This window comes from Herpailurus yagouaroundi, unplaced genomic scaffold, assembly GCF_014898765.1.
Source record: "Herpailurus yagouaroundi ecotype Mexico unplaced genomic scaffold, PumYag 162, whole genome shotgun sequence".
NCBI lineage: Eukaryota > Metazoa > Chordata > Mammalia > Carnivora > Felidae > Herpailurus > Herpailurus yagouaroundi.
Genome location: NW_024412403.1, coordinates 70,204,157 through 70,232,125, shown reverse-complemented (window position 1 = coordinate 70,232,125; position 27,969 = coordinate 70,204,157). Strand labels below are relative to the sequence as shown.

At 41.0% G+C, this 27,969-nt stretch overlaps 1 protein-coding gene across 9 annotated transcripts; it reads left to right on the top strand.

Moving 5' to 3' along the window:
* On the top strand, positions 1–27,529 carry ROPN1 (rhophilin associated tail protein 1). Of its 9 annotated transcripts, none has more exons than XM_040484732.1 (7): positions 4–172; positions 6,182–6,302; positions 15,425–15,552; positions 19,225–19,342; positions 20,645–20,806; positions 26,657–26,832; positions 27,323–27,529. In XM_040484732.1, exons 3-7 carry the CDS (start codon positions 15,437–15,439, stop codon positions 27,387–27,389), a joined length of 639 nt encoding a protein of 212 aa, XP_040340666.1. In that variant the 5' UTR covers positions 4–172; positions 6,182–6,302; positions 15,425–15,436; the 3' UTR covers positions 27,390–27,529. The 9 variants fall into 9 exon arrangements, with proteins under 9 accessions (XP_040340669.1, XP_040340668.1, XP_040340665.1 ...); XM_040484730.1 differs by having other exon boundaries at positions 4–179; XM_040484729.1 differs by having other exon boundaries at positions 4–222.
* The last annotated feature ends 440 nt before the right edge of the window (positions 27,530–27,969 follow it).

Sequence of the window (27,969 nt, the reverse complement as noted above, 5' to 3'; positions counted from 1 at the left end):
TGCCAGGGGAAGGCGAAGCGCTAACAAAGCCTGGTCCCGCCCCACCTCTCCTGTCCCTTGAGGCCAAAGCTGGTACCGCCTTTCCCCGCCCAAGTTCTGCGGCTTTCCCCAGCCCCCGCCCAGGGTGTGTGGGACTCCATCTGTCCTCACATCTCCTTCCGCCTGAGGCCAGGTGCGAGGTGAGGCCTCGTCCCCGACAGCCTGTTTGAGAGCTAGCCTCAGGTAGCAACCCCTAGGGGAAGAAGAGGGAGGGAAGTGCCCCAAGCGCCCCGAGGGCTGTGCGGGTCTGAGGGAAGAGTCCTGCCCTTGGGCTCACCTGGATTCTGAATCCCTCCTTGTTCACCGAGCAAGAGGACGGGGCTGTGATCTTTAAGAGAATATGATCTTGGGAGATTGCTGCTCTGTACCCAAGCTACGTGTATATTTTGTACCCAGGGCTACTATTTTATGATTTCTCACACAGACGATGGTGATTTGAAAACCGAACGGAATCTAGGATCAGAGACCCCCACTGACTAGCCAAACCACTTTTTTTTTTCCTACCTGTGGGGGGATTGTCATGAGGATTAGTGGACATGAGTAGCACTATAAAAACTGCTATCAATCATTCATTTTCCTAATGTCTATTGATCAGTGACTATATTCTAGGCTAGGCTATTCCTATAGTGAGCAGAAACTGTCCCTACCTTCAAGTACATAGTCTAATGGGGGTGGCAGGTGTTCATTAAAAATCGCACAAATAATGTAATTAGAGCTGAGACAAGTGCTGCCCAGGAGAGAGGCAGGTAAGTGGTGCTCTGAGAAGGTGTAATGGAACTGACCTGAGATCTAAGAACCTGTGAAAAAGTGAGGAGTTAATTCCGAGCAAGGGGAACCATGTGTCCCAAACCCACTACCTTCTATTCCAAACCCTGACTAGTGTATACGATTGCCTGGTCCTTGTTTCCAAGAGCTGTTCAGAGAAACTGCCTCTGAGATTCTGGTGTCTGGAGCCTTTCATTCACGTAACTGTGGCCTTTCATTAATAGAACTGAAGCTCTACTTAGCCCACACCAATAAAACCAAATGAGCAATTCCAGAAACAAATCTATATTCCACGTTTGACAAGTCCTATATTCTTCAGCACCCAGCACATATGTGTTGACCTGCCATTCCACACTGGGTGGCATGTATGCTTCAGAAAAAAAGGAAACCCATTGAATTTTAGAGTTGTGGGGCCTGGAATAAATAATTGAGGAAGGTCTACCATACTGAGAGCTTTAGGAGTGGAAAAGAACTTTGTAAAACTTTAGAATCATGGAATATTAAGATAGAATGGACCTTTCTTCACTTATCTGATGTGAACAAATGGTCTCTATTGCTCAAAGGCAGAAAAGTTGGGCTTTGGTGCCTCTTCAACCTGAGGAGACTATGATTCTAAGTCTCTGTGGCTCAAAAGTACATGGAACTCCTGAGAGTCAAATGAAACATGGAAGAATTTGACCTGCCCCTCCTTCAGTGTCCTCCATTTCTACTACCATCTACCCAGTCACGCACACTTGAAAAGTGGGGTCACCCTATACTCTTCTCTCCTCCTCCTCCTACACTGGTTCCCAAGTCCTTAACTTCTGCCTCTCTTATCCCTCCCCATTGTAACTGCTAAAAGGCAATGATGATCTCAAGAGTTGTTGCTAAATGTGCCACCATATTCTTTTAACCAACCTCCCTGCCTGGAGCTTCACTCCACTTCCTTTAGCCCATTTACACAGCTGTTGATCCTTCAATATGTGTTTCAGAGTCCAAGAAAGAGTAAGAAATCATATACAAATTTAACAGCATTCAACATTAAAGAGTTTTTAGCTATAATGGGATTGGACTAATGGAAGATTGGCTAGTTAAGATGTAAGGAGAGATCTGAAGTATATAGTAATCACAAATATAAGGAGCAACCACTACCCTCGAGATAGATTGCCCAAGAAAGAGCTGACCTCCCAAGAGCTTGTCAAAGAGTGTGGCCACAACTCACTGAATGGTAGAAAAATTGCTGAGGTGCCAGGCAGGCAAAAATCCACAGTCTAGGACACTGAAGAAGTCATTTACGAAAAGAATATGACCATGGGTGATATTGTTCTCTGCCCAAACTTAGTGGGAGCACTCTACTACAAAGCTTCCCAAGAGAGGTGCCAGGGGAAGCTGCTAGGCATTGGGCCCTGCTAGCTGCCATGCATTGTGGCAGTCAGACATGCATGAGATTACATCCTGTAGGAACCAGAGGCTGGAGAAGCTGTGCACTACAGGATTGCATCACTGGAGAAACTTCATGCTCCTGACACCTAGCAAGTGGAGCATATGGAACCTGCAAGAGAAACCCTTTCTTCCTCCAGTATCCCTCCAGTATCAAACTCTACCAATAGAGTTTGACACGGCAGATAACAAAGGAGAAATATTTAAAGAACCTGGTTCAATTTTTGCTGAGAAGGCAATGCAGGGTGAATTTGGAGCTGAGAGGCAATAAATTGGTAACAGGCATATCAAACTAACACCCAAATCTGATTGTGTGACCCTAGTGCTTAAATCCTCTAGTGTCTCTCTATTGCCTTCAAGATAAAGTTCTAAAGCCTTAGCAAAGCTTACCAGGCCTCTTATATTCTGGACTTGGTCTATAGTTCCAGGCCTAGACCCAACCACTCCACCTCTGCCCACCCTAATCCTCCATAATTACTCACAGTTCCCTTAATTCACTACATTCTCTGATACTTCCATACCTTTGTCTAAGGAGTCCTAGCCATTAAAAAAAAAAAATCCTTCCTTGCTCTTATCAGTAAATAGATGCTTACTGAGTATCTATACCTGGCACTATTGTGGGAATTGACAATACAACAATGAACAAACCAGGCTTCCGAAGTCTCTGTTCAAATACCATCACTCTTTGGGAAGAATTTTCTGATGACTTTCTCCTACCTGTAAATGTTAGATGTCTTACCTAGAAGATTCTGTTTTCCTATATCTAGTGCAGACTTTTTAACACTTATCATACCCTATTTTAGTCACTTATTTTCCTATCACTCTCTTCTACTACTCATGAGCTCTCTGAGGGTAGGGTGTATGACTCATTTATTTCTGTATCACAGTATTCAGCACTAGTCCTGATCCATAAATTTTTATTGGATTATTAGCTCAGGATCACATAATCAGTCAAATACAGGCCTAGGACAAGAATCCTGGTCTCCTGTCTAATAGCCAAGAATGCCTCTTCACTAGAGCTTTCTCTGCTCTGTGGGTGTTATACCTCACCCTGCTGTGAAGGACAGTGTTTTTCTGTTGGAAAAGACAAGTGCAATGTTGAACATCATCATGAATAACAAAAGAAACAGAAAAAAAATAGATCCCTATCTTATATGGAAAACTGTGGTGCATTCCCTCAGAGTTGTCACGTATTTTGAGTTTCTAAATCATAGTAATGCTATAATGAAATGGGAGGTAGGGAAGACAAGGAAAAGTATGAACGTGATGTTGGGGGTATTCTGACAACTTCATTCTGAAAAAATGAAGGCTGATAAACTTATGACAGACAGTGTTAAAGTGACCCCAGTTTTGTACACTGATCCCCAAATTAGAAGATGTGTCATGCAACTGTAGAGAGCACAGTTAATGTAGCAGTCTGTAAAGGGTGTCCTGGGCTTGTGGACCGTGATATGAACCTGAGGGATTTAAAATATTAGCGTGGCTAGTTTAAGATAAATCAAAAGAGATACCTGTTCACCTGTTAAATGATAAATATGTGGAACTCATAACTTCCAAGAGGTGGTATTAGCATGATATATAAGCAATTTTGATAAATTTGCTGATAACAAAGCCAAAAACTACTGCTCAAAAAAAAGGACAAGGTCGGGTAGGACAGCTCTTAGCAATATTGCTGTTGGCATCCAAATGCTAAATTGGCTTGACCGTGGATCAAGCCCAGGATGGAAAAAGATTCAGATTTCTGTGAAATAAAGTTGGAGAGGCAAAGCTAATTAATATGAATAAGTTGAATTGTGGAGAACTTGGAAGTCAGACATGGCATCATTTTGACAAGAAAAGAAATGAAGATCCACTAAAGATTTTTGAGAGTGATGTGATGAGTGGTTAAGACATTTTATGTGGGAAAACAGCCTGAGTTTCCTGCCATTGGGAAAATGATTATAATATTAGAAATTACCTACAAATAGGGTGTTGTAAAGATTAAATGAGGTCACGAATGAGCAATGACTGCTCTTAGGCCCTTCTTATGCTGGGCATCCTTTCATTCTTTGCAACTGGGTGTAATGTAGTTAGACAATTACCATATCACCAGGACAAAAAAATTAGGACATACTCTGACAAATAATTTTTGTTCCACTTCAACATTCTAAAAATGTACTTTTCATGATACAAATGGGAATATCTTGGATATTTCAGTGATTTAGGGGGACAGCAGGACATAATATTTGAGACTAGGTTTGTCCTAGAGAAAATCCATAATGTGTAAGTGCGTTATTTAGAGAGAGGGAGGGAGTATAGTATGGAAAGAGCAGTGACGTAACCCCAGATTCTTGCTTCAGCTCCAACATAAAACTGTTACCTTGCGCCAATGCACTCCACCTTTTTGTACGTCAGTTCTCTCATCTGTAAACGGAAATTAGTGTAAGTCAAATTGAACTCCTTCCTTTTTTTTAAAGGTGCTCCTTTTTGTTTTCTTGACAGTTTTCTAAAACTCGTCAGGGACTGAAGTAGGGAATGAAAGAGAAGGAGGATAAATCAAAAATGGCCATAATGGGGGCACCTGGGTGGTTTAGTTGGTTAAGCGTCTGACTTCAGCTTAGGTCATGATCTCGTGGTTCCTGAGTTAGAGCCCCATGTAAGGCTCTGCACTGACAGCACGAGCCTCCTTCGGATTCTCTGTTGTCCCCTGCCTCTCTGCCCCTCCCCCACTAGTTCTCTCCCTCTTTCTCTCTCAAAAATAAACATTTTTTAAAAATGGCCATGATGTATTAGACAAGGCAACTGAGAAAGTAAAAGAAGTATGTTTCAGGTGCTTTTATGGGAAAGAGGAACTGATAGGAAAGGGTAGCTGGTAGATAGGACTGCAGCGTGGTTGAGAGTCTACAATTGGAGATTTGGGAAGCATTGGGGTAGAGCTCTGGTTGCAGCCACAAAAATCAGCCTGACCTCCAGCTAGAATACAGGAGGGTGCAGCAGCTCAAGATTCCAACTGCGACAACTTTAAAAAATCTAGAGAAAATAGTTTTGAAAACATTGTAAAGACAGCAGAGGGCTTTAGAAGCAATGAGGACTAGATTGATTAAAATTCCAGGAGGGTGTGGAGCCCTTCCAAGGTGAGCTGAAGATCACAAGCCATTTTTTCCCCTGGAGCTATTTGCCAACTCTGGCTGTGGACTGAGGATTGTGCTTGACCCTTTGCAGAGAGACTATCCTGGGGGGGAAAGTGAAACTGACAAGGCTTTTGTTAGTCAAACACCAGTGGCACAACAGACTAGAAACTTTAGTTTTTACATGTCTGGTATATAATTTAAAAAGTACTGGGTATGCAAAGAAGCATGAAAATGTGTTTAGATACACTGAGGTAGGCAAAGGATGGCTGTGTGAATTCATTCTGACATCTCACTCAGGTAGGTAATGACTTCATGTACTGAGAGTAGGGACAGTAATAGTTGGGTGGGATGCAGCCTTGAGGGGAAAGTCGTCCACTGGAAATTAAACAAAAAATAGAATTATAGTGATGGAGAACGCACAAATCAAGCAAGGTGGAAGCAGGAGTGAAGCAGTTCCAGAGTAGAAGTGAGGCATGGTTGGAGTGTAATGCACTCGCTGATATTGTAAAGATTATTATGCTGTTACTGCTTTATAAAATAAGAATAGATTAGTAATAGATTAGAACTTTTCTGTTCTTTCAAATGCACTCAGCTGATCTCAATCTTAGAATCACATGGCCATCTTAAAACTTGTTCGTGCTATGGTGTTTTATAAGCGTCAGAAATCTTAAAGACCCCTCCTCTAACAACCCAGCAAGCAACGTCAATTCTCATGAGGGAATCCCAGCTCCTATTTATAAAACTAGTGTAAGGTTACACTGCCTTAGAATGCTCCCTCAGTAAGAGAGGTTCTGCCAGTGATTAACCAGATGTTCCTACTTTCTTCCCTTGGCTCCTGTTTTCTTTAGAAAGTCCCAGGTGTCTTTGGCCCATGGAATATTCTGTGAATTCTATTTCCCTGCAATCAAAAGAAATCTATCCACTTTGCTAATTTGTGCCAAACTTTCTTGCTGGCTTCTAATACTCTAGGTGAGTATTTTAAACTAGAAGCTAATTTTTCCTTTAACAACCACTATTTTTACAGTTTGTTTTCTAATGGACATTCTTTTTAAGTTATAGAAATCTCAGGTTTTACTAGAAATCAATCGCAATAGTTACCAGAATTTCTTCTGTAACACATAATCTTAAAACATTGAAACTTAAACATTGAAAGAAAACTTAAAAGTTTTTCTACAGAAGTGCTTGCACTTCCTCAACCTTTTTCAAGTGACGGCACACAAAGAAATAAATGGAAGGCACACACTGAGGTAAACTGGAGGGTACTGGGAGGTTTTTATGGAGCTTATACAAAAATTCAGTGCATTTTTATTACATAACTATAATAAAAAGTAAAATACAAAGTAACAGTGAAGATATAACTGCTTAATTTGAATAAAACTCCCAAATAAACATTTGAAAACTTTATAAAGAGAAGTCAAGTTTGTTTTCTTATCATGAGTTTGCTTTATATCAAGTTTTGTGTTGAAATGAATACATGAGGTTCCTGACAAAAATCTTTTAATGATGTTTTCTTCGAATTCTTACAGTTAACATCAGTGGAAAAGTTTGCCTCACATATGGCTTTTAGCAAATAGTAGAAGGGTATTTATTGATTTTTCTGCAGTTGACAGAAACTCCTTTCTCACTCTTAACCAGAACCTGGATTGTTTAACTTCTTTCTTTTTTTCATTGAAATTCTCATGATAACATGAATAGATTTCTAATGCACTTGAACTTTTTCATATCATGTATTTCCAAATAATGTGACACTTAACAGATGTTTTGCTGCTAGTCTCTTTAGGATTGAAGCTAGAGTATCAGTATCATGTAACTTCACATTTCCTTTCAATCTGCAAGGATTGTTAGTATACTTATTTTCAGACACTCCTTGAGATTTTGATTAAATTCATTCTGGTGCTCAAAAATGTCAAGCAGGCCAGTTTTCTGAAGACAATAATCTCTCTTCAACAACTCTGCAGCAAAGATCATTGACTTTTTTTTTTTTTCAATTTTTCTTTTAGCTCCTAATCTCCAGAGAAAAAGCTTTTCCTTTGATAGTTACCTTGGTAGGAAACAGCAGTTTCTTCACATAAGCTGAAAACAGACGGAACCAGAATGGCTCGGATTTTATTAGTAACATACTTTAATGTGGAATTCACATTTACAGGGGAAGTATAGACAAGAGCTCATTGTGAACAAAATAATGTCTTACTTGCATCACAGGCACGGAGAACATGGAGAGCAGATAGAGTGTAAAGCCTTCCCACCTTCCTGTCATCACAGATTTCCCACCAGTATAGGAACGGCTGTGCTTGCATAATCTAGAACATCTGATTTGTTTTAAAGTACTTAGTTACTACTCCATGTACATCGCCCTGAGTAGTTTTGGTACTTTTTGGCAAAACAATACTTTTCCAAGCATTCCTCTCCAGGGATTCTAACTAGTGCTATTAACTGAATGCAGTTACTTAACAACTGCAGATTCACCACTCTGCAAGGAAATGCTTTGATTCATTAGTCTTGTACAGAATGTCATCAATGAATCTTCTAATAGTATTATTCCAGAATAGCATTTATATCTTTTCTTGGCTTCGTTTGATCCCAAACATGTGGTCATTTCCCAGGCAGGTTGGTAAAATGAGTAATTCTACAACTGTGAGAGACATGTTGGCTTTATTTCTTAATTATGGGAACTTTTACTTAGCATCTTGGATCCAATCTGATGTAAACTACTATTGTAAATACTGTTGTAAAGTTTCCTAAAAATAGTGGTTTTCGAAGTGTGATTTCAGGGACTTCAGAGGAGCCTGGAGACTTTGGGGAGTAGGAGTCCATGAAATTAAAACTTTTTGTAATAATATTAAAACACGATATGCTTTCTTCACTCTTTTTCTTAAGAGCGTACAGTGTTTTCCAGAAGCTACATGATGTGTGATACTATAACAGATTGAGTACAAAGCAGATATGAGAATCTGGCTATCGTCCATTAAGCCAGACATGAAGAGATTTGCAAAAAATGTAAAACAATGCCACTCTTCTCACTATGGGGTTTTTTGTTTGTGGAAGGTATAGTTATTTTTCATTAAAATGTTACTTATGTTGATATGTAAAGGGTTTATTTTTATTTTAAAACTAATATTTAAATTTTTTGTTTTAATTTCTAAAATGATAAATATTGGTAGATAAAACCCATATTAACAAAAGCTCTTTGGGTCCTCAGTAACTTTTAAGGGGTCCTGAGACCAGAGACTTTAAGAATTGGTCTCTTAAGAAATTGTCTGTGTAATGTATTTTCTGCTAAGTCCCTGGCATAATTTGTCTGGCACCATTTTCTTCATTTGATAACTTTTCCATGCAAATAAGATACTTAGATAGACAAAAAATGATCAGGGTAAAACAAATCTAAATTTTAAATAACACTAAAAATAATAGATATTAGGGGCTCCTGAGTGGCTCAGTCAGTTGTGCATCACACTCTTGATTTTGGCTCAGGTCATGATCCCAGGGTCGTGGAATCCAGCCCCGTGTTGGGCTCTGCACTGGGTGTGGAGCCAGCTTAAGAGTCTCTCTCTCTTCCTCTGCCCCTCTCCCCTGCTCATGCTCTCTCTCTCTAAAATAAAATTTAAAAAAATAGTAATAGGTATAAATAAAAATGATTCATATTTAATTTTAAATTTTACTTTATGGTAGGAAAATAAAAAATATATTTCAAGTATTAAGGTGACTACAAGTCTTTTGACCATAACAAATCAATTTGTAAAGAAAATAAGGTCCATTTTCTTATAAGTATTTTTAAATAAATCACAAAATTTTTGAAAACTGAGCATTTGATAAGTAAAGTGGGAATTTTGAAAATACTATTATTTAATAATCAGAGTGTTAGATTTCTAAAAATATAAACGATTACTTAAAATCAAATGGAGTTAGAATAGTTTGAAAACTATTTTTTGTAAGATATTAAAAAGGTTCAAACCCCTCAACTAAACCAATTATTTTCCATTATTATTTGTTTTTAGAAATATTGTTTTTTTATTTCTATAACAAATGTCATTATAAAATTTCATTATCAGATTTTGAATATTTTACATCAAAAGCCAAGAATAAATAACTATACAAATCAAGTCAAAATTTCAAAAAATGAATAAGTGATGATGATAATGATGAGGCATATGTGCCTTCTTTGTTGGGGAAAAAAATGTGAAAAATAAGAGCAAATTAAATCAAAGGAAGACCTAAGTATTTGAAACATATGCACAAACGATTATCACTAATAACAAATACATTACAATTAAGCAATGTTTATCAGACTTATGGAGATGGTTCTAACATGATGGTTAAAGTGGAAAACCCTACACAATCATCTCCCCTGGCAGGTGCTGCACATAAAACCTTAAGCACAAAAACAATAATTACTGGAATATGGAAGTGTACTGACTGAGCCAAACAGTATCCACATATAATTTCAACCGTTGTAAGTAGGTGAATGGTTGTAAAATGGTTGTAAATTTTGTATCACTATAAAAAGTTTACAACCATCGATCTCTCCTGGAGACACCTGTAGCCCATTCTGCTTTGGCCACTTGTAGAAAACTCAGCTATAGAGATCTGTAAAAGATAGAATGGGGTGAAATGGTAAAATGTGTATTACAATAATATCTGATGATTCTCAAGTTTTCTAGGAAGGCCTATGGCATAGTAGGACGCAAGATGAATCTTAGGGGTGTGTAGAGTTTGAATAGATGGAAAAAAAGAGAGCACTTCAAGTAAGCCAGCCAGAATTACCAAAATACTGAGGAAAATAGAAAAGCAAGATAGAGTTCTACTAACAATGGATGAACAAGTGCTAACCTTCAGATATATAATCTCTTGGAAATAGGCCAGAGTAGACTATGTGTTGGAAATTTGTGTTGGTAAACATTGCTAGAAAAATTCTAGTTTAAAATTGTGTATAAATCATAGAGAACCTTGAAAGTCAGGATATGATTGCCATTTTGTGAGCAGGGCTCTCTGACCTATTAACAGCAGCGTAGAATATAGATGTGGACATGCTGGGCACACAGACTAGACCAGAGAATGACCTGAGACATAGGGATGCCAGTTAGGAAGTGCACAGTGGGTGGTGAGGGGCTGAACCTGAATAAAAGGAGTAGAAATAGGAAGGGAAGATTTGGAGACATATTTCAAAGGAAGCATCAATGGGATTTAGTGAGAGATTTTTGAAAAATCTGGTCTGATAATTTCTGTATTTTAATGGCTACACTTAAGACCATTTCTTTTTATTGTGATTACAGATATACTGTATATGGATTCTTTGCTATCATGTCGTTTATCCTTTCTCCATTTTTCCTATGCTTTCTCCATTCCATTCTTGCCTTCTTGTGGGTTGATGAAGCTTCTCCCCAGGGCTTGGAGGTCAAATGACTGAGAAAATAGTGGCATGATGTTCAGAAACGAATTTAGGAATGGGACTTAGTTGGGAGATGGAGAGTGAATTTTAGTAGAGATGTGTCCTGGAGATAGTAGGAAGTGAGGTCAGGGATGGACAGACAAGTATAATCAATGCCATTTTGTGGTAGATGGAGCCAGAAGAGGATGTGAGCTCTCCAAGAAGGACAGAAAGACAGGAGCTCAGGGTGCTGAAGACTGAGTTTTGGGAAGATTGAAAACTCGTCTGTCACCAGGAAGGAGGAAAAAAGTTATGGGGACAGAGGAGGAGTGCTGACGAAAATAGAAAGACAAGAATGGTATATGCCATCAAAGGAAGAGAAAACCTCAAGAAGGAAAGGACAGTCATGTTTAACAGGCATCTCCCACATCAGACTGTGTGTGTTCAAATCCTGCTTCTGTCTGTTAAGAGCTACATGTCCTTTCAAAAGTTTTATTTCTCCTTAGTTTCATCATCTGTGGAATAGTGATAATATAATCTACCTCATAGGGATATTTTGAGGATTAAGTGAGAATATGTATGCAGAATACTTAACATAGTATCTGGCATAGACCAGAAGTTAATAGGTATAACTGATGACTTTTAAGGGAAAAATGGGGTGGTGAGAGCAGAAAGAATTGCAAGAGGTTATAAAAGGAGTAAGCATTCCGAAAAGACTGTAGATATGGAGAACTCACCAGAGATTGGCCAAAAATGGAGAGAGATCTCGGAATATTCTTAGAAGAGGCAATGGGGTAAAGGCTTTGCTTAAATTTACTCTGTAATGACCAAGGGCTGTCATTCTTACTGTTATCATGGAAGCCTGGTTAATTAAGGTTCGACCATCTTTTCATTTACATGATGCCATTTTAACCTTAGAATAGAAATCAAATAATTGCACAACTAAAATATCCTGTCAAAATAAATACAAATAGGCAAAAGTACAGCCTCTTTGAAGGAACAGTATGGCACTGCCTGAGAAAATAAAAAATTGAATTTCCATCTGATCCAGCGACCCCACTTCTGGGTATATACCAAAAGAATTGAAAGCAGGGACTTGAACAGGTGTTTGTATACCTAGTTCATCAAAGCATTACTCACAATAGCCAAAAGACAAAAACAACCCAAATGTTCAACAACAGGTTGAACACACACACACACACACACACACACACACACACGCACAATGGAATAATAACACTCTACAACATGGATGTAACTTGAGGTCATTATGCTAAGTGAAACAAGCCAAATACAAAAGAACAAATATTGTGTGATTCTACTTATATGAAGTACCTAGGGTAGTCAAATTCATAAATAAAGAAAGCAGAATGGTGGTTGCCAGGTGTTAAGGGGAGAGGGAAATGGAGAATTATTGTATAATGGGTACAGAGTTTTGGAATCCTGGAGATGGATGGTGGTGATGGTTGCACAACAGTGTGAATGCATTTCATGCCTCTGAACCATACACTCAAAAATGGTTACAGCGGTAAATTTTGTCATGTGTGCCTAACCACAATTTTATACATATATTCAGACAATATGAGAAAATAAGGCACTGCCCTTTCTTAGATAAAATGGATTGAAAAGTTATCAGAAACAAATGTAATGGTAACTTTTAAATTACGGAATATTTCATACATATAAAATAAAATGCATGATAAATATAGGATTAAAGCTAATGAAACAAACATCTATGCAGCCACCATCCAATTTCAAATATAGACTATCACTAATGGTGTTGGTATCTCTGTTGCATCTCCCTGACGACCTTCTCTCCCTCCCCAAAAGAGGAAACTGAAAGTTGGAATCTGTGTTTGTCATCCCTTGCTATTTGTTGTAATATTATGACATATATATGTAACCCTAAACAACAGATTTCCTTTCCATCCAGCATTCACCCCTGATGGTATCTGTAGCAATACTCACTGAGAACTGTGCTATCTTCTCACTGAATTGAAGCTTTTATCATTATGAGCTGACCCTCCTTGTTCCTCATAATGCATTTTGCCTTTAAGTTTCCTGTCTGGTATGAACATTTCTTTTGGTTTTATTTGCCTATTTATCCATGTAGCCTCTCACCTTCAGTTGTTTTGTGTCTTTATGTCTTTTCAGATGTGCCCAAATTTGGATTTTTGAAAAGTCTGGTCTGATAATTTTAATGGCCACACTTAAGACCATTTCTTTTTGTTTTGATTATGGATATACTGTATATGGGTTCTTTTCTATCATGTTGTTTACCCATTTTTCCTATGCTTTCCCCACTCCTTTCTTGGCTTCTTGTGGGTCGATCAAGTTGTTTTGTTGCTATTGTTTTTTTTTTTTTTTAATTTTTTTAATGTTTATTCTCGAGAGAGAGACAGACAGAGACAGAGTACAAGTGGGGGAGGGGCAGAGAGAGAGGGAGACACAGAATCCGAAGCAGGCTCCAGGCTCTGAACTGTCAGTGCAGAGCCTGATGCGGGGCTGGAACTCACAAACTGTGAGGTCATGACCTGAGCCGAAGTCTGATGCTCAACCTACTAAGCCACCCAGGCGCCCCATTGTTGCTATTGTTTTTAATTCCTTTTCTCCTTTCTACTAGTTTGGTGTTTATATTATTTTCATAGTAATTACTCTTGAAATGTTGCTATGCATACTTGAGTTTTTGCAAAGTCTAAAATTAATCAAATCTTTCTACTCTTCCAAATGAAAGAACATACAATGAATGATAATGGAGTACTACCAACCTGAAGCCACTTTAGTTTCTTGTCTTGGGACTTCCCAACAGGGTCGGAGGTATAAATCTACAACTAATGAAACAGGGCGCTGTTGAAAAAACCACCAGACGCCGAATAGAAGTGAGGCAAGATTTTATTCACAGCCGGGCCAAACTTGATCTCCTGATCTTAAGAGAAAAGTGCAGAGAATGGCCCTGAACAAAGGTAGCAGCGAGCTTATATGGATTTTAGCAAGTCAGAATACGTCATTATTTAGCTAACCAATTACAATTTACAACATTTCATGGTAACCAATTATATTGTGACACACAGACATTAGTTTTGGCGGGAACCTATCAATTTAAAGTTCTTTGTCCTAAGAGGGTTTAAAATGAACAATCATAGTTAGACACCTAAGATACCGTGGGGCAGTGAGTTCGTGACTTTTTACATGTTGGTTTTGCCTAGGCCAGATCTTGGTAGAAGGGGTGGGGGAGCGTTTTGCAACCTAAGTTATCTATTTAGCAAGCCGGTGAAGTTACAGAAGCGAGATAGGGTGGTTAGTAATTTCCCATAACCCTAATAGGGAACTACATAAGCTTTTATCTCAATTATTCATGAAAGGTGAGGTTAAGCCGAACTTATATACAATAAGCTTTCTGCTATCTTATAAGTTGACCTATTACACTAAGACCTAGTTTGTGGCAACAAACTGGTGGGAGACTAGCTTGCCCCCAACAAGAAGCAACAATGGAGACACATTTCAGTGTCCCCCCCCCCCCCCCCCCCCCCCCCCACCCGGCAGAGTATTTCCACCGTTTATGTTGAGGGTGTGTGAACTTGGGAGGGTATCAGGTTTGTGGGGTGGGCGTAAGAGAGTCCTTTGCTTCAGTTGTTCACTTTTTGTGGGCCTAAGACCTGATTTGTTTGCAACTTGCCTGGTCATTTGTCTGAGAGTTTCAAGTTTTGGGCATCTACATTTGCATCTTACCTTCTTCATTTGCTTACCAGTTTGGTTTCTGCTTTACTCATTTTATTTGGCACTTGAGGATATCCCTTGCTTTCTTCCATGTCAGCAAGGCAATCTGAAAGGTGTGTTTTCTGGGATTTGTCCAACATGTATGTGTTTTGAAGGGGCGGGGGGCTTTGTTTTGCTTTTTCTTTTTAAAGGTTTACTTATGTAAGTAATCTTTACACCCAGTGTGGGGCTCACACTCACGGCCCTGAGATCATGAGTTGCAAGTTCCTCCAACTGAGCCAGCCAGGCACCCAATGTGGGACTTTTTGGATTATCTTGTCTCTTTTTCTCTGCTAACAGCAGACAAAATCTTTTAATCTGCTGTTTGTGTACCATCTATGGATTTTTATGTTTTGTTTCAATTTGTCCTGGAACTTTTTGAATGAAATGTACAAGTTTTGTCTTTTACAATTAGAAAAGATAAATACATGCAGATGTAGGGAGAGATGTTCACCAGAGAGCTGTTTAATGATTATTTTTATTTGGAAATAGCCTAGTATCAAATAATATTCACAGAGTAAATTTTGCTACAACTTATCCTGCCATAAGAGTTGTGTGTGTGTGACATGGAAGATGTTCATGATATGCTGTTATGCACGACCCCATTTTTATTTATACAAACATACATGTATTTATATTGAAAACATTCTGGAAGATGTCCAATATTTTGGGGTAACATCATTAGGGGATATTTTTGCTTACTTCTTGCTGATCTTTACTTTTTAAATGAAGACGAATTGTGCGGTTTTTAAGTAGAGGACGTAATTATTTACAAGAACACAAAGCAGCGGTTAGTAACCCATTTTCTAACTTCGGAGTTGTGTAACAATGGAATGTATATACCTTGTGGGGTAATGAACTCCCCAGGATGGAGATCAAACAGAAGCTGGGTGACCTCTGGTCCAGGATTCCTGTCATTTTATGATTCAAAGATTCTCAATTAATTTATTTATCTTTCCCCTGCCATTAGGTCATCCAATCAATGCCTCAGACAGATAAGCAAATATGCATCCCCCCGGAGCTGCCGGAATTGCTGAAGCAATTCACCAAAGCCGCCATTCGGACCCAGCCACAGGATCTCATCCAGTGGGCGGCTGAGTACGTACTCCTTCTCACCTCAGCCCCAGGTTCCCATTGGAGGTGGAGGAGGGGTGGTCGTCCGGAAAACTGAGGAGGGTGTCAGGACTGCAGACTGGGAATCAGGACTGATTAGCATAATCTTTGTGATGTTCAGCTCTCGAATTGCTTTGATGATTTAAAATCCACACCGCAAGAAAACACACCGGGCCGGGGTGGGTTGCCCTCCCCTAAGCGACCCAGACTGAGCGACAGGCCGCCAGAGCACTCGGCCAAGTGTCCTGGGGCGATCAGCAGGAGTAGAGTCCCACAGCTCGGCGGCACACGTCCCAGGGCGGTCCCTGCACCCCTCCCCCGTCCCAGAGGACACAGGCGCCTGAAGCCCGGCAGCAGCCGCGCCTGCAGTCAGTCCCTCGTCTAAACCAGGGCCGGGTCTCTGGTCTCACCACTAGAGAGCAGCAACGCGCCTCGGGGAGCGAGGCGATGTGGCCGCGGGCCGGGCAGCGCGCGCTCAGTCCACGCTGGTTCACCTCTGCGGTTGCGCTTTCTTGAGACCCGTTCCTCTGCGGCCGTTCAGCCCCGTTCTTGCCCCAGCCAGACATTCTGTACCTTGTCTTCGGGGAAATCGTTATTTTCTTTAGTGTTTGTCGGAGCTAATTTGTTCCCTCAACATGAAGATGTCCACCCAGTGCACGCTGCACTGAGGAGCAAGGAGGCAAAACGGGGTGCCCGAGGGCCGGAGGAGCGCGGGCCTGGCCGAAAACACCGTGCCTCTAGCTCAGGGCCCGTTTTCGGGAGCGACCCCCGGAGGCTGCTGGGTGGAAGGAGCTCACGCCGCGGTAGCCAGCCGCTGGCCCGGATTGCAACAGCTTTGCGCAGAAAGCCTCTCAGCTATGGAATTGCTTCTTAGACAGACATGCCCTCTCGAAACTGGGGATCTGGGGCTTGAGGCAGGGGGTGGGCGCTTACCAGACCTCCTGGACCATTTTCAGGCTAGTTTTACTGCTTAATGCTGACCTCCTCAGCAGCGTTTCAGGGGGAAAAGGGGCGTCAGAGAGGCTTGTGGAGCCTCGCCGGTCGGCTGGGGGAAGGGAGAAAGTCTTCAGCATGAGGCGTACTGAGCAGGTGGGAAGATGTGGGCACCTCGAGAAGGCGCACAGCGTTATCTGAGTGGAGCCTCAGTCTCTGAGTCGGTGCACTCCCGCTCAGGGTTTGGGTCAGGATGAAGCTTTCACAGATGGAAGGAAAATAAGCCAGTGGTGCTCGTAAAAGGGAACATAATGGGGTTGCTTTGCTAGTAACGAACACTGTTTTGTTTTCCATTCTAAATTTTATATATTCTCTCTCAGACTGAACTTTGGCATCAGAAGACTAATTTCTTTTGGCATACTCAGACAGACTTTGTTTTATACCATCCAATAGTTTAAAGCCCCATTTTATTATGCTGCTGCTTTGTAACAAGGAAAATGACATTTCTTGCGATTGTCCCTGACATTTATGGGAGAAAACATTCCACTGTTGTAGCCAGCTTGCTCCCATTTTGTATCGTGTGCTATAAATTTTTTAAGTATCCGTGAAGAATCAGTTTGTAGTTTAACTGCAGTGAAAAAGGAGAGCGTGACCTGAGAGCACTCTCCATCTATTCAGACCTGAAAAGCACTTATCAGATGGTTTTATGTGACTTACAAGCCCATGGCACTTTAGGAACCCCATAAAGTATTTCCAAGACAAAATATGTCTTAATTTTGTGCTTAATTCATCACAAGCAAGCATCTCCCTACATAGGTGCTCTCAGTGAAGAAATCATCTCCTGGACATCAGCAGGACATAAACTTGTCTCATGGTATGTGTGACCACACGAATTGGTCATAGATGCGAATAACCCTGCAACTCCTGGTTGCAAATGAAGCTAAATGACCCACAGGGTACTAAATCCGGGAGTACAGCCTCATTTTCACATTCTCTAAATAACTTGACCAGAAAGTCCAAAGACACTGCTGCTGAGTCTCACTCTCTAGCTGCACAGTCACTTCTGTCAAATGAGGTGCCATGTTTCTGTCTCTCCCATTTATGCCACCCAAGTTTCTCTAGTCCACTCCTGTTGTCAGTCTGAACCCACGTGTACCCCAACACTGCACACTGTAAAAGGCGTCCAGACAGTATTTCTTCTGCCCTCTCTGCTGCTGACGTCTGAGGGGTACCTGGAAGGTATTGTTTTAGGCCTTGTAGCTTTAGCTCTACATTGGTCTGTGGCATAGGGACAGGCAGTGGTTCATCCCCATCATTGTATGGCTTGACCCTAAAATGGGCTTCTACAAAATTCCCTCTGCATTCTTTTTATACTACCCGGATTTGGGGAAAAAATAGTGAAAATATTTATTCATGAAAACTAAACCAGAGAGAGGCAGAGGCATGTGATCCAGGGATAATTACTAACAAGGCTTTTGAAGGAGACAGTCCCTTCCCGACAGCATTGGTGACCCGTGTGTCAACTGCTTATGTCCATGCCTGCTGCAGGCAGCCCTTTTTATCTGAAGCCAGTTTTGAAATAGGACTCAGCATTTTTTTCACCTTGCATCAAAACAAAGTCCACGCCACAAAACATCTATGAGCAGGCAAGTTTTTATGAAAATTTTTGAAGGAAGGTAGAGAACAGTTTTACTTCACACACCCCACATAAGGTGGTCTCGACCCTCTGTGGCTTGTCTTCTCACCTGAGCCTCCCTTAGTGCCCTGCCAACCTTCTCTCCCTTCCTCCTTTAAGCCCAAGTCTCACCACCTCCAGCTGGAGACCTTTCCTGGATCACCCCTAGAGCGGCTTCCTCTCCTCCTCTTTCTTATACAGGTCACTTTAGTGCTCTTCCAGCTTTTTTCCAAGAGCGCATATCCCTACCCCCTACCTAATATCACCTTTTAGTATGTCAATAGCCATTTTATTGAAAATAAAGATTTTATGTTTGAAAGACAGTCCTCTAGGTAACTAGGATTCTTCCTCCATAAAAGAGAGAGGTGGATTTAAAGTAACAGTGACCTTTCTTCTCTATTATATATATATGTGTGTGTGTGTGTGTGTGTGTGTGGTGTTATATATACATATATATATAATGTGTATAATACGTATAGTCTATGTACATATGTATGTATATGTGCATATGTGTATATACATATCATATATAATTATATGTAGTATGTGTAATGTATATGATAGGAGAGAGAAACAAATTACTGTTATATTACATATATATTATATGCATATCTATTGTATAGAACACATATATATCTCCTATTATATGTGTGTGTGTGTGTGTGTGTGTGTGTGTGTATGTATATGTGTGTGCGTGCACACACATGTGTATATAAAACACTTAGGAGGGGTGACTGGGGAAAAAACCCAGGCTCAAGATGCTTCAGGGAATTCCATACCAAAATTTTTATTGATCATTCCTCATCCTTAGAGAGAAGCAAATCTTTTTACTTCCTAAGTGTTCTTTATACCTTGAGGGGAAAGTAACATATTCAGGCTTTTCCTGTACATTGATGTAACGAAACAAAGTGTCTGGCATATAGAAGCCCCTAACAAATGCTCTTTCTCCATCCCCTCCCCTCAAGAAAAGGGGAAGGGGATTCTCAAAGCAGCCAGAGGCCACTGGCATATAGGATGTTCTCCCCACCCACCTAACTTTTTTCTTGTAGTTATTTTGGGGCTATGTCTCGTGGAGAGATTCCTCCAGTGAGAGAGCGGTCTGAGCGAATGGCTTTGTCTAACTGGGCAGAGCTTACACCTGAGCTGCTAAAGATCCTGCATTCTCGGGTAAGGGCTGCACCCCAGCATCAAGGGGGAGGATGGGCAATGCTTAGTCCAGGTGGATAAAAAACAAAAGCTCACCATCCTCTGTCCAGCCAGCTGGCCACTCAGTATCATGAAATTCACTAAAGATGCCTTGGAAGTAAATCTTCTCTTGGGGAAATAGGAATGATAATGAAATAGACCGTAAGCTGAGTTATCAGTGGAGTCATCCCAGGTTTCCCTGAAGCTGGCAGAATGTCCAGGGGCTCAATTCAATACTAATCCCTTCACCCCAGAGGAGTGCAGATCCAGAGTCCCTTGACAATGTCTGCCTTACTCATCAAGATCATAATATGATGCCGGTCACAGTTTGGAGAGGAGCGTGATTTAGTTCCCCAGTTATCTCAGCTGCAGACATAACCTAGCTTTTGGAGAAAATCCTGGCTCTCTTCACAGCCACATAATTCTGGGAACTTCCCAGTGAGTGGATGAGGAAGGTCTGACTTGACAAAGCTGCAGCTTGGCCAGTTCTCAGGCAATAATGTTTAGCACCACCAAACTCCACTTTAAAATCCAGGACAGAGATGATTGCGGTGATTCAGGACTGACAGCCAACTGCCTTGCTCCCAGAGGCTTAGCATTTCACTAGAGTGAGAGGGGCAGGGAAGGTGCAGTAGTACTTTGTTGGGGCATCTGTAGGCTTCTTACATCGTTGGCCAACAACTGGCCATTTGTTCCCTTCCTCCTCTTAACCATCAAGCTCCTTATGCAACAGATGTGACAGAGATCTGACATGCCTGGGACCAAGTAATATTAGGCATCCAGACCACAGACCCCATAATATTCTTGGGAAAGTGTGAGGGTTGCATGGGAAGTCTAGTGCAAAGATGTCCATAGACCCTAGGAGCAAGAGACTTAATATCTAGTTTTTATTTCCTCACTGATCAGTGGTCTCAGACAAGTCTTCTGCCCCTTGGTGTTTCATTTTCAGTCTATCCTATCTGCCAAACTAGGGACAAACTAGGGATGAAACGGCAGACAATAAAAGCATCAGAAAAAAACGAAAATGTAATAAGTGTATTATTTCCCTATGATTTTCACATCTAGAGTTAAAATGATTGAATTATACCTCAGCATGCTTTCCACTCCACTGAATGTTTCTCTACCCTACAAAGAGAACTGCCAGGGTCCACCCCTGACCACCACCCCCTACCAAACCCTTTGCTGTGTGCTGGGAGAACATGGGCTTTGCTGTGCATTGTCCCTCGGGGCATCCTCTCATCCTATCCCTCATTCTCTGTCTTGTGTCCGTGCCCTGGCCTGCAGGTTGCTGGCAGACTGATCATCCATGTAGATGAGCTGGCCCAGATATGGAAGGTGCTGAGTCTCCCAACAGATCTGTTTAACAGTGTGATGAACGTGGGCCGCTTCACGGAGGAGATTGAGTGGCTGAAGTTTTTAGCCCTTGCTTGCAGTTCTCTTGGAGTTGTAAGTGAGCTTTACTGCTTTTTTGTTCCTTACGGGAAAAGCTCTGTCTGAGCCTGGAAGAGCAGTGGCTCTGCACACAAGGTCAGTCTCCTGGGCTGAGGATGAGTATGCCTCTTTTGTCTACTTCTCCTCCTCTCTGAGTTAGGTCTTTCCTCTGCTCATCAGCCAGAAGCAGGGGGAAGGAGGAGAGAGGGGAAAACTGTCATCAGACCCTGGGGAGAGGTTATTCGAATGTGGATTTTGGATTATTTGTGAATTTCAGACATTGCACTCAGATTTATTTCTGTCACCACTCCACCCATATTCCTAAAGATAACCAAGAGCCAGCTGTAGATTTGCTTACACTTGGGTTTCAGATACCTAGAGGATATACCAATAGAGACTTTTAAAAAGATGTACAGCCTTATAGAAACTACTATTTGATAAGCTTAACTGTATATAAAAATCAGAGATGAGAGAGCAGGAAAGGAGATATGAGGCTATTTCCAGACTTATAGTCTTGACATCATCATGGATGCAGGATGCTCATACAAATTCATGCCTTTTCCAAATTTGACTTGATTTACAATTGGAAAAGGAATGTTTCTTTTTTAAAGAAAAAGATACTGCACACAGTTCATATATATATATATATACATATATATATATATATTTTTTTTTTTAGGTATCCTCTTAGATGTGGACTCACTCTTGTTAAACACTGTTATAATAGCTTAAATGAAAATGAATCTGGGGGCACCTCGGTGGCTCACTTGGTTAAGCGTCTGACTTTGGCTCAGGTCATGATCTCGTGGTTCATGTGTTCCAGCCCTGCATCAGGCTCTGTGCTGACAGCTCAGAGCCTGGAGCCTGCTTCAGATTCTGTGTCTCCCTTTTTCTCTGCTCCTCCCCCATTTGCACTCTATCTCTGTCTCTCAAAAACGAATAAATGTTAAAAAAAAATAATAAAAATAAACAAAACAAATCAGAAACATGTTTTTTTAAACATCCCTGGAATACATGCAAGTTTGAAAGTTAATGAGAAAATCATTGCCTCCACCAAAAGCAAATGGGACACAGAGGTAGTTTGAATCAGTCAACAAATCTAAACACCATCTTATTCTTTGTTCTTGAATATGCTTGGGATATGTATCTGACATTTTTGTTTCTGACAAAAGTTATGAGAAATACTACATAGTTCAACTTTTCCTATGGGTTTCCCCTGCAACTTTCATTACAATAATTTCTTTTTTATAATTTTTTTTAATGTGTATTTTTGAGAGAGACTGAGAGACAGAGTGTGAGTGGGGGAGGAGTAGAGAGAGAGGGAGACACAGAATCTGAAGCAGGCTCCAGGCTCTGAGCTGTCAGCACAGAGCCTGACCTGGGGCTCAAACCCACAGACTGCGAGATCACGACCTGAACTGAAGTTGGACACTTAACCGACTGAGCAACCTAGGTGCCCCATCATTATAACCATTTCTTCAGAGACAAGGTGAGGAGAGGCCATTCATTCATGGTTTTTTGTCTCATTGTCCTAATAATAACATTATATAATGAATTAATTGCTCTCCTCCAAAGAGGAGAGGAAAATGCAGCCAGAGTAGATGTTTTGCCTGTCATCACTATCACACTTCTGTGGAAATAACCCCAAAGATTGGGGGAAATCCAGAAGGGAAAATTAAAAATTGACACATTTTATTAAATTCTCATAGGGTCACAAATGTATTCATACTACTTGCAGAAGTGTTTGGGGTGAGGAGAGGGGAACATACTGTATTTTATCTGTAGTTTGTTATTTTTTCAATGTTTATGTATTTTGAGAGAGAGAGACAGAGAGGGGGGAGAGGCAGAGAGAGAATCCCAAGCAGGCCCCATACTGTCACTGTACAGCCCAGTTCGGGACTGGATCTCATGAACTGAGGGATCATGACTTGAGCCAAAACCAAGAGTTGGCCGCTTAACCAACTGAGCCACCTGGGAACCCCTGTCTGTAGTTAATTCTGATTTTCCTGGTCTACCCTACCCACAAAGGGTTAAGTAAGAAAATAAGTAGATTCGATCTAGTCCAGGAATATTAGTCTGATGCAGTAACTGAAACAGCTTTGAGGTAAAGGCCCAGCTCTCAGATTTCTTCACACCACCCCACTCTTCAAGATGGCAGCAGAGTGCATAATAGGGAAAGAGTGACTTCAGGACTGCAAAGCCACCAAAGAAAGGGGTTCCCACATCCCTTGGTGAGGTGTGTGAGTCCTTTCCTTGTCCACATACCTCACAGGAACCAAGAGTAACTATGGAAAGCTAAATTCCATTCCTCCCTCTGCTTAGCTCACAGCGCAGCTGCTTAGGTTTACTTTGATATGTCTGCCTCCAAGCTGGGGAGGGGAAACCATGAGGGGAATTGTATCTTTCTACCTCCTTCTAAAATGAGGAGGTTGAATTAGATGTTCCATGAAGTTCTTTCATCTCTAACATTCTGTGATTCTATTCCCCCTTCTCTGCTTCCACTGAGATACCCTCAGGCCTGGCTTTGGATAACAGTGGGCTCCTCCAATACTGAGAGGTCCTGAGGTATCTGTGCCCCTCCTCATCCCAAGATCATAGAACACCTAGAGGTGAAGTCAGTCTAAAGGGCTAATCTGTAAATAAAAGGTGCTCTGTGAATCCAGGAATAGGCCCATTTTACCCATTTTTTTCATGCTGGACTATTGCTAGGAGCTTAAAAGTGGAGGTAGGAGCCATCAGTCTGGTGGAGGCTTTGCATTCTAGTTAAGTCATAAATCCTTAGAGGCAAGCCCAGGAATTTCCTCCTTCCTTTGCCAATTCACCAGCCAGCCATGATCTTGGTGCCATTTAGAAAAACCACTTCCCTCCTTACAGTCTACTGGTAGGAATTTTAGATAGCAGGTACTTTCTTGAGCTCTCTGGCTCTACACTCATGATTCAAAAGACTGTGGCACGCAGACTTGTATTCCTCTTCTCTCTCAGCACTCCTTCCGTTAGACTAGCATATATTACCTCGTGTTCCACTGAGACTGGTTATAGAAAAGGAAGATCATGTAATTGTGTTCACTGGAAGGAAGGACATGTTTTGTTAGCAAATGATTCACTTTCTGAGCCTTTCACCTCTGGGTTTGAAAATGAGTCTCAGAAGATGCTTATAAAGGCTCTCTTTATGAAGTAGAGCCCCACATGACCAAAAAAATCTTGTGCAACAGAAGGCAGATCCCTGTTTATGTTAGATTTATTTAAGTTTTCCAAAAAGCTCTTGTCCAGAGAATTCTTTACCCATTCATCCATGTATTAAATCTTTTAAAATATTTTAAAATCTTATGAAGACGATAGAGCTTAAAGGTTTGTGTTTGAGTGACTAGCAAAAGATACTATTTAGAGTAGAAAGCGCCTGCATTAGCTTGTAGAGCTGCCACAGACTGGGCAGCTTAAACACCAGGAATTTATTGTCTCACAGTCCTGGAGGCTGGAAGTCTGAGATCAAGGTGTCTGAGGCCACTCCCCGTGGCTTGTCAATAGCCCTTGTCTCCCTGTTTCTTCATATGGCTGTCCCTCTGGGTATGCATATATCTGGTGTCTCTATGTCCTAATCTCCTCTTCTTATAAGGACAGCAGTCCTATTGGGTTAGGGCCCACTCTGATGACTTAATTTTACCTTAATTACCTCTTTAAAGGCCCCATCTCCAAATATAGTCACATTCTGAGGTCCTGGGGTTAGGGCTTCAATATATGAATTTTGGATGAACACAGTTCAGCCCTTAACAGCACCCCCACCTGGATGAGTCTGCAGAACAAAGGCAGTAGGGGATTCTTTTTTTATTTTATTTATTTAAAGAGAAGCAGAGAGGATGAGCCCTGAATGGAGATCATAGAGTCCCCAAACCCCTTTGACGTCATGTCACGTACCTGCCCCTCCCTCTCCCTGACAGCCTCTTACCCAGCCTTTTGTCTGCCTGCCTCTCACCCTCCTTCCTGGAAGTGCCTGCCCCTCTGCCACATACAAGCACTTCACAGGATTTCCAGGTGAGGACTCCCGAGGGCAGGGGAGAGTCAATGAAAGTGGCCTACTGCAAACCAAAATTTCTTTGACATAATGTGGCTTATCATTTTAAAATTCATGTGCATTGATGCTTCTGTTTCATAAAATGGCAATGTTTGTAAATGCAGAGAAACAAAATGTAAATATTAAATCAATTAAAATTAATAGTTAATGCAAAAAATGTTTAAATCACTTGTCACTGTTAGGAAGATGGCCAAGTTTACTCAGCATCCCCATATACCTCCTGACATACCCATTTACACCCCTGGGTAACACACACCAGTTAAAGAACCATTATTGAGACTTCCATTATATTCAGGGGGAGGAAGTGAACAGAACAGCTAATAGCAATTGCAAAGAAAGAACTGTGCTGGCCAGCCTTTGGGGAGATAGTGCAGCTGCCTTTTCTTTCACCCAGGCACACCCAGTTCACCACTCCAGACTCATTTTTCACTGATCCCTGGAAGGTATTTACGGATAATCTGCACATCATCTGTTTTGGTAAACCATTAAGACATATATGCTGACCTATCTTTGCTAATTCAGAACTAAACAATCCTTTCTTCGAATCACTTCTTTCCTTTATCCCGTAATTTCACAACTTTTTCACTTGTGAAATTTATATAAACAGTAGGTTTATTTAAAGACACAGGTAAAACCTCATTTCTGAACATGATCTTTTAAATGTTCAAGTTTCATTGTAAGCAGTGTTTGCTTCTATACCATAAACCCTCTGGAATCCATCATCTACTTAATTTTTCCCCAGCAACAACAAGGTGAATGCTATGTCATATAAAATACTAGGTGTTTTGGGGCACCTGGGTGGCTCAGTCAGTTAAATGCTCCACTCTTGATTATGGCGCAGGTCATGATCCCAGGGTTGTGGGATCGAGCCCTGTGTCAGGCATCATGCAGAGTGTAGAGCCTGCTTGGGATTCTCTCCCTTCCTCTCCTTCTATCTCTACCCTGCTTGCATGCATGCACACTCTCTCTCACTCTTTCTCAAAAAATAAAAAATAAATAAAATAAAATACTAGGTGTTCTGGGGCGCCTAGGTGGCTCAGTCGGTTGAGCATCCGACTTCGGCTCAGGTCATGATCTCAGAGTTCGTGGTTTGAGCCCCGCATCGGGCTCTGTGCTGACAGCTTGGAGCCTGGAGCCTGCTTCTAATTCTGTGTTTCCCTCTCTCTCTCCGCCTCCCCTGCTCATGCTGTCTCTCTCTGTCTCTCAAAAATAAATAAATGTAAAAAAAAAAAAAAAAATACTAGGTGTTCTGATTAGATGGATCTACGTGTTTTGGAAGACGTGGTTTTAATGTTCAGTGTCACTTTTCCTGTATCTGGGACTCCTATCTTCCCAGGGACTCACCTTCTCCTCCCTCCTTGCCCCTACTGTGGCATTGTTCCACAGACTGCTGGAGCATATAAACTAGACTAATTACCTCAGCTCTTTAGAGGTAAGATTGGAGAGCAATAAGAATAATTTTAATTTTTTATAATATAAAAATTGTGAGGTTATTCTGATTAAAGTAATAAATATCGTAAAGTATTGAGCAGTTCATAAACTTAGTCCCTCGAGAGAATCCCTCCAACAAAGAAAGGAAAGGAAAAAAAGAAAGACACCCAGGATATCAATATTTTTTAGATCGAATTAAATGACATTTGGGGGTAAAAAATATTTAAGCTTTCCAGAGTATTACATCATTCCCATTTCATTTTATGAGAGCAATATTTTTGTTTTCTTTCTGGCTCCTAAACTCATCTTAGGAATTTAATTTGGAATAGTGACTTTTTTTCTCATTTTATCTTATGGCTTTATAGACCATTGCCAAAACTCTCAAGATAGTGTGCGAAGTGTTATCATCTGACCATGACTGTGGACCTCCCCGGATCCCATTTAGCACCTTCCAGTTTCTGTACACATATATTGCCGAAGTGGATGGGGAGATCTCTGCCTCACACGTCAGCCGAATGCTGAACTACATTGAACAGGAAGTGTAAGTAAACTGTTACACATGGAAGGGGAAAGAATACCCGTAAAACAAACATAGCAGGCCAGGATATAGGGAAGTTACTACATTATACTGCCCTGGGAACAGAGAAATGTTGTGAAGAACAAGAAATAAGGACCCAAAAGCAAAGGGGAAAGGGCAAAAAGAATGGCATAGGACAGTGATTCTGGTGAGGGGTTGGAAATGCTACTTCTCAGGCTGTTGCCTAAAATACCCAGTCACAAACTCAGGGGCAGGGCCCAGGCATCTGTGTCTTAGCAAGCCCCCCAGATGATTCTGGCTCACACTCAGCTTTGACGAGTAGGGTAGGAGTGGAGGAGGAGGAGGAGCAGGGGGCCAAGAGGTCAGAGAAAAAGAGGGTGATAAGGGCAGAAGCCACAGCAGAATTCACTTGGAGTGAGAGAGTTAATATATTGTCTTTCTTAAGATTGATTGTTAAACGAACTAACCCCAGATATACATTTTTCCCAAACAGAATTGGTCCTGATGGTTTAATCAAGGTCAACGACTTTACCCAAAACCCCAGGGTTCGGCTGGAGTAAAAGCACAGTTTTGGCAATTTTAAAGGAAGATACAGAGATGATTGAGCTTCAGAATGACTGAATCCCACGGGCCATCCAATGTCAATTTTCTTGTACAACTGGTACACACTAATAAACAATTAAGCAAACATGCGAAACCAGAAATGTGTGGAATTAAGATGTAAAATTGTTGGAACAAAACACCTACATTAACAGCAGATTAGTATTCTTCCCATATGGACACTGAATGAAAGTGGCTAACAAAGCGTGGATAGAAAATGTATCTCAAGTCAAAGCCAGGCTGGCAGATTTTCAAAGGTAGAACGTTAACCAGACACAGTTTTGATGTTTTGTGACTATTAGGCATAACTTAGATAAGTATCTTTTACATGGTCAACCCACATTTTTACCAGTTTAGTTCTCCATTTGTGGGTGTGATGCTCGTCATTCATTCACTCACTCACTCTCTCCAATATTTATTGAGATTACCTTTATGTGAGGAATAGGACTGACAGACAAAATACAGGACACCCAGTTTAGTGTGAATTTTGGATAAACAGATAACTTTTCAGTATTTTTGCTTTGTTTTGTTTTGTATTCT

What these genes read in the sequence shown, in the direction of transcription:
- ROPN1 (XM_040484735.1), top strand. Translation starts at nt 15,437, where the DNA reads ATGCCTCAGACAGATAAGCAAATATGCATCCCCCCGGAGCTGCCGGAA. An exon ending in CTCATCCAGTGGGCGGCTGA is followed by an intron (nt 15,553 to 19,224) that starts GTACGTACTCCT and finishes TTTTTCTTGTAG; the next exon opens with TTATTTTGGGGCTATGTCTC. An exon ending in AACTACATTGAACAGGAAGT is followed by an intron (nt 26,833 to 27,322) that starts GTAAGTAAACTG and finishes TTTCCCAAACAG; the next exon opens with AATTGGTCCTGATGGTTTAA.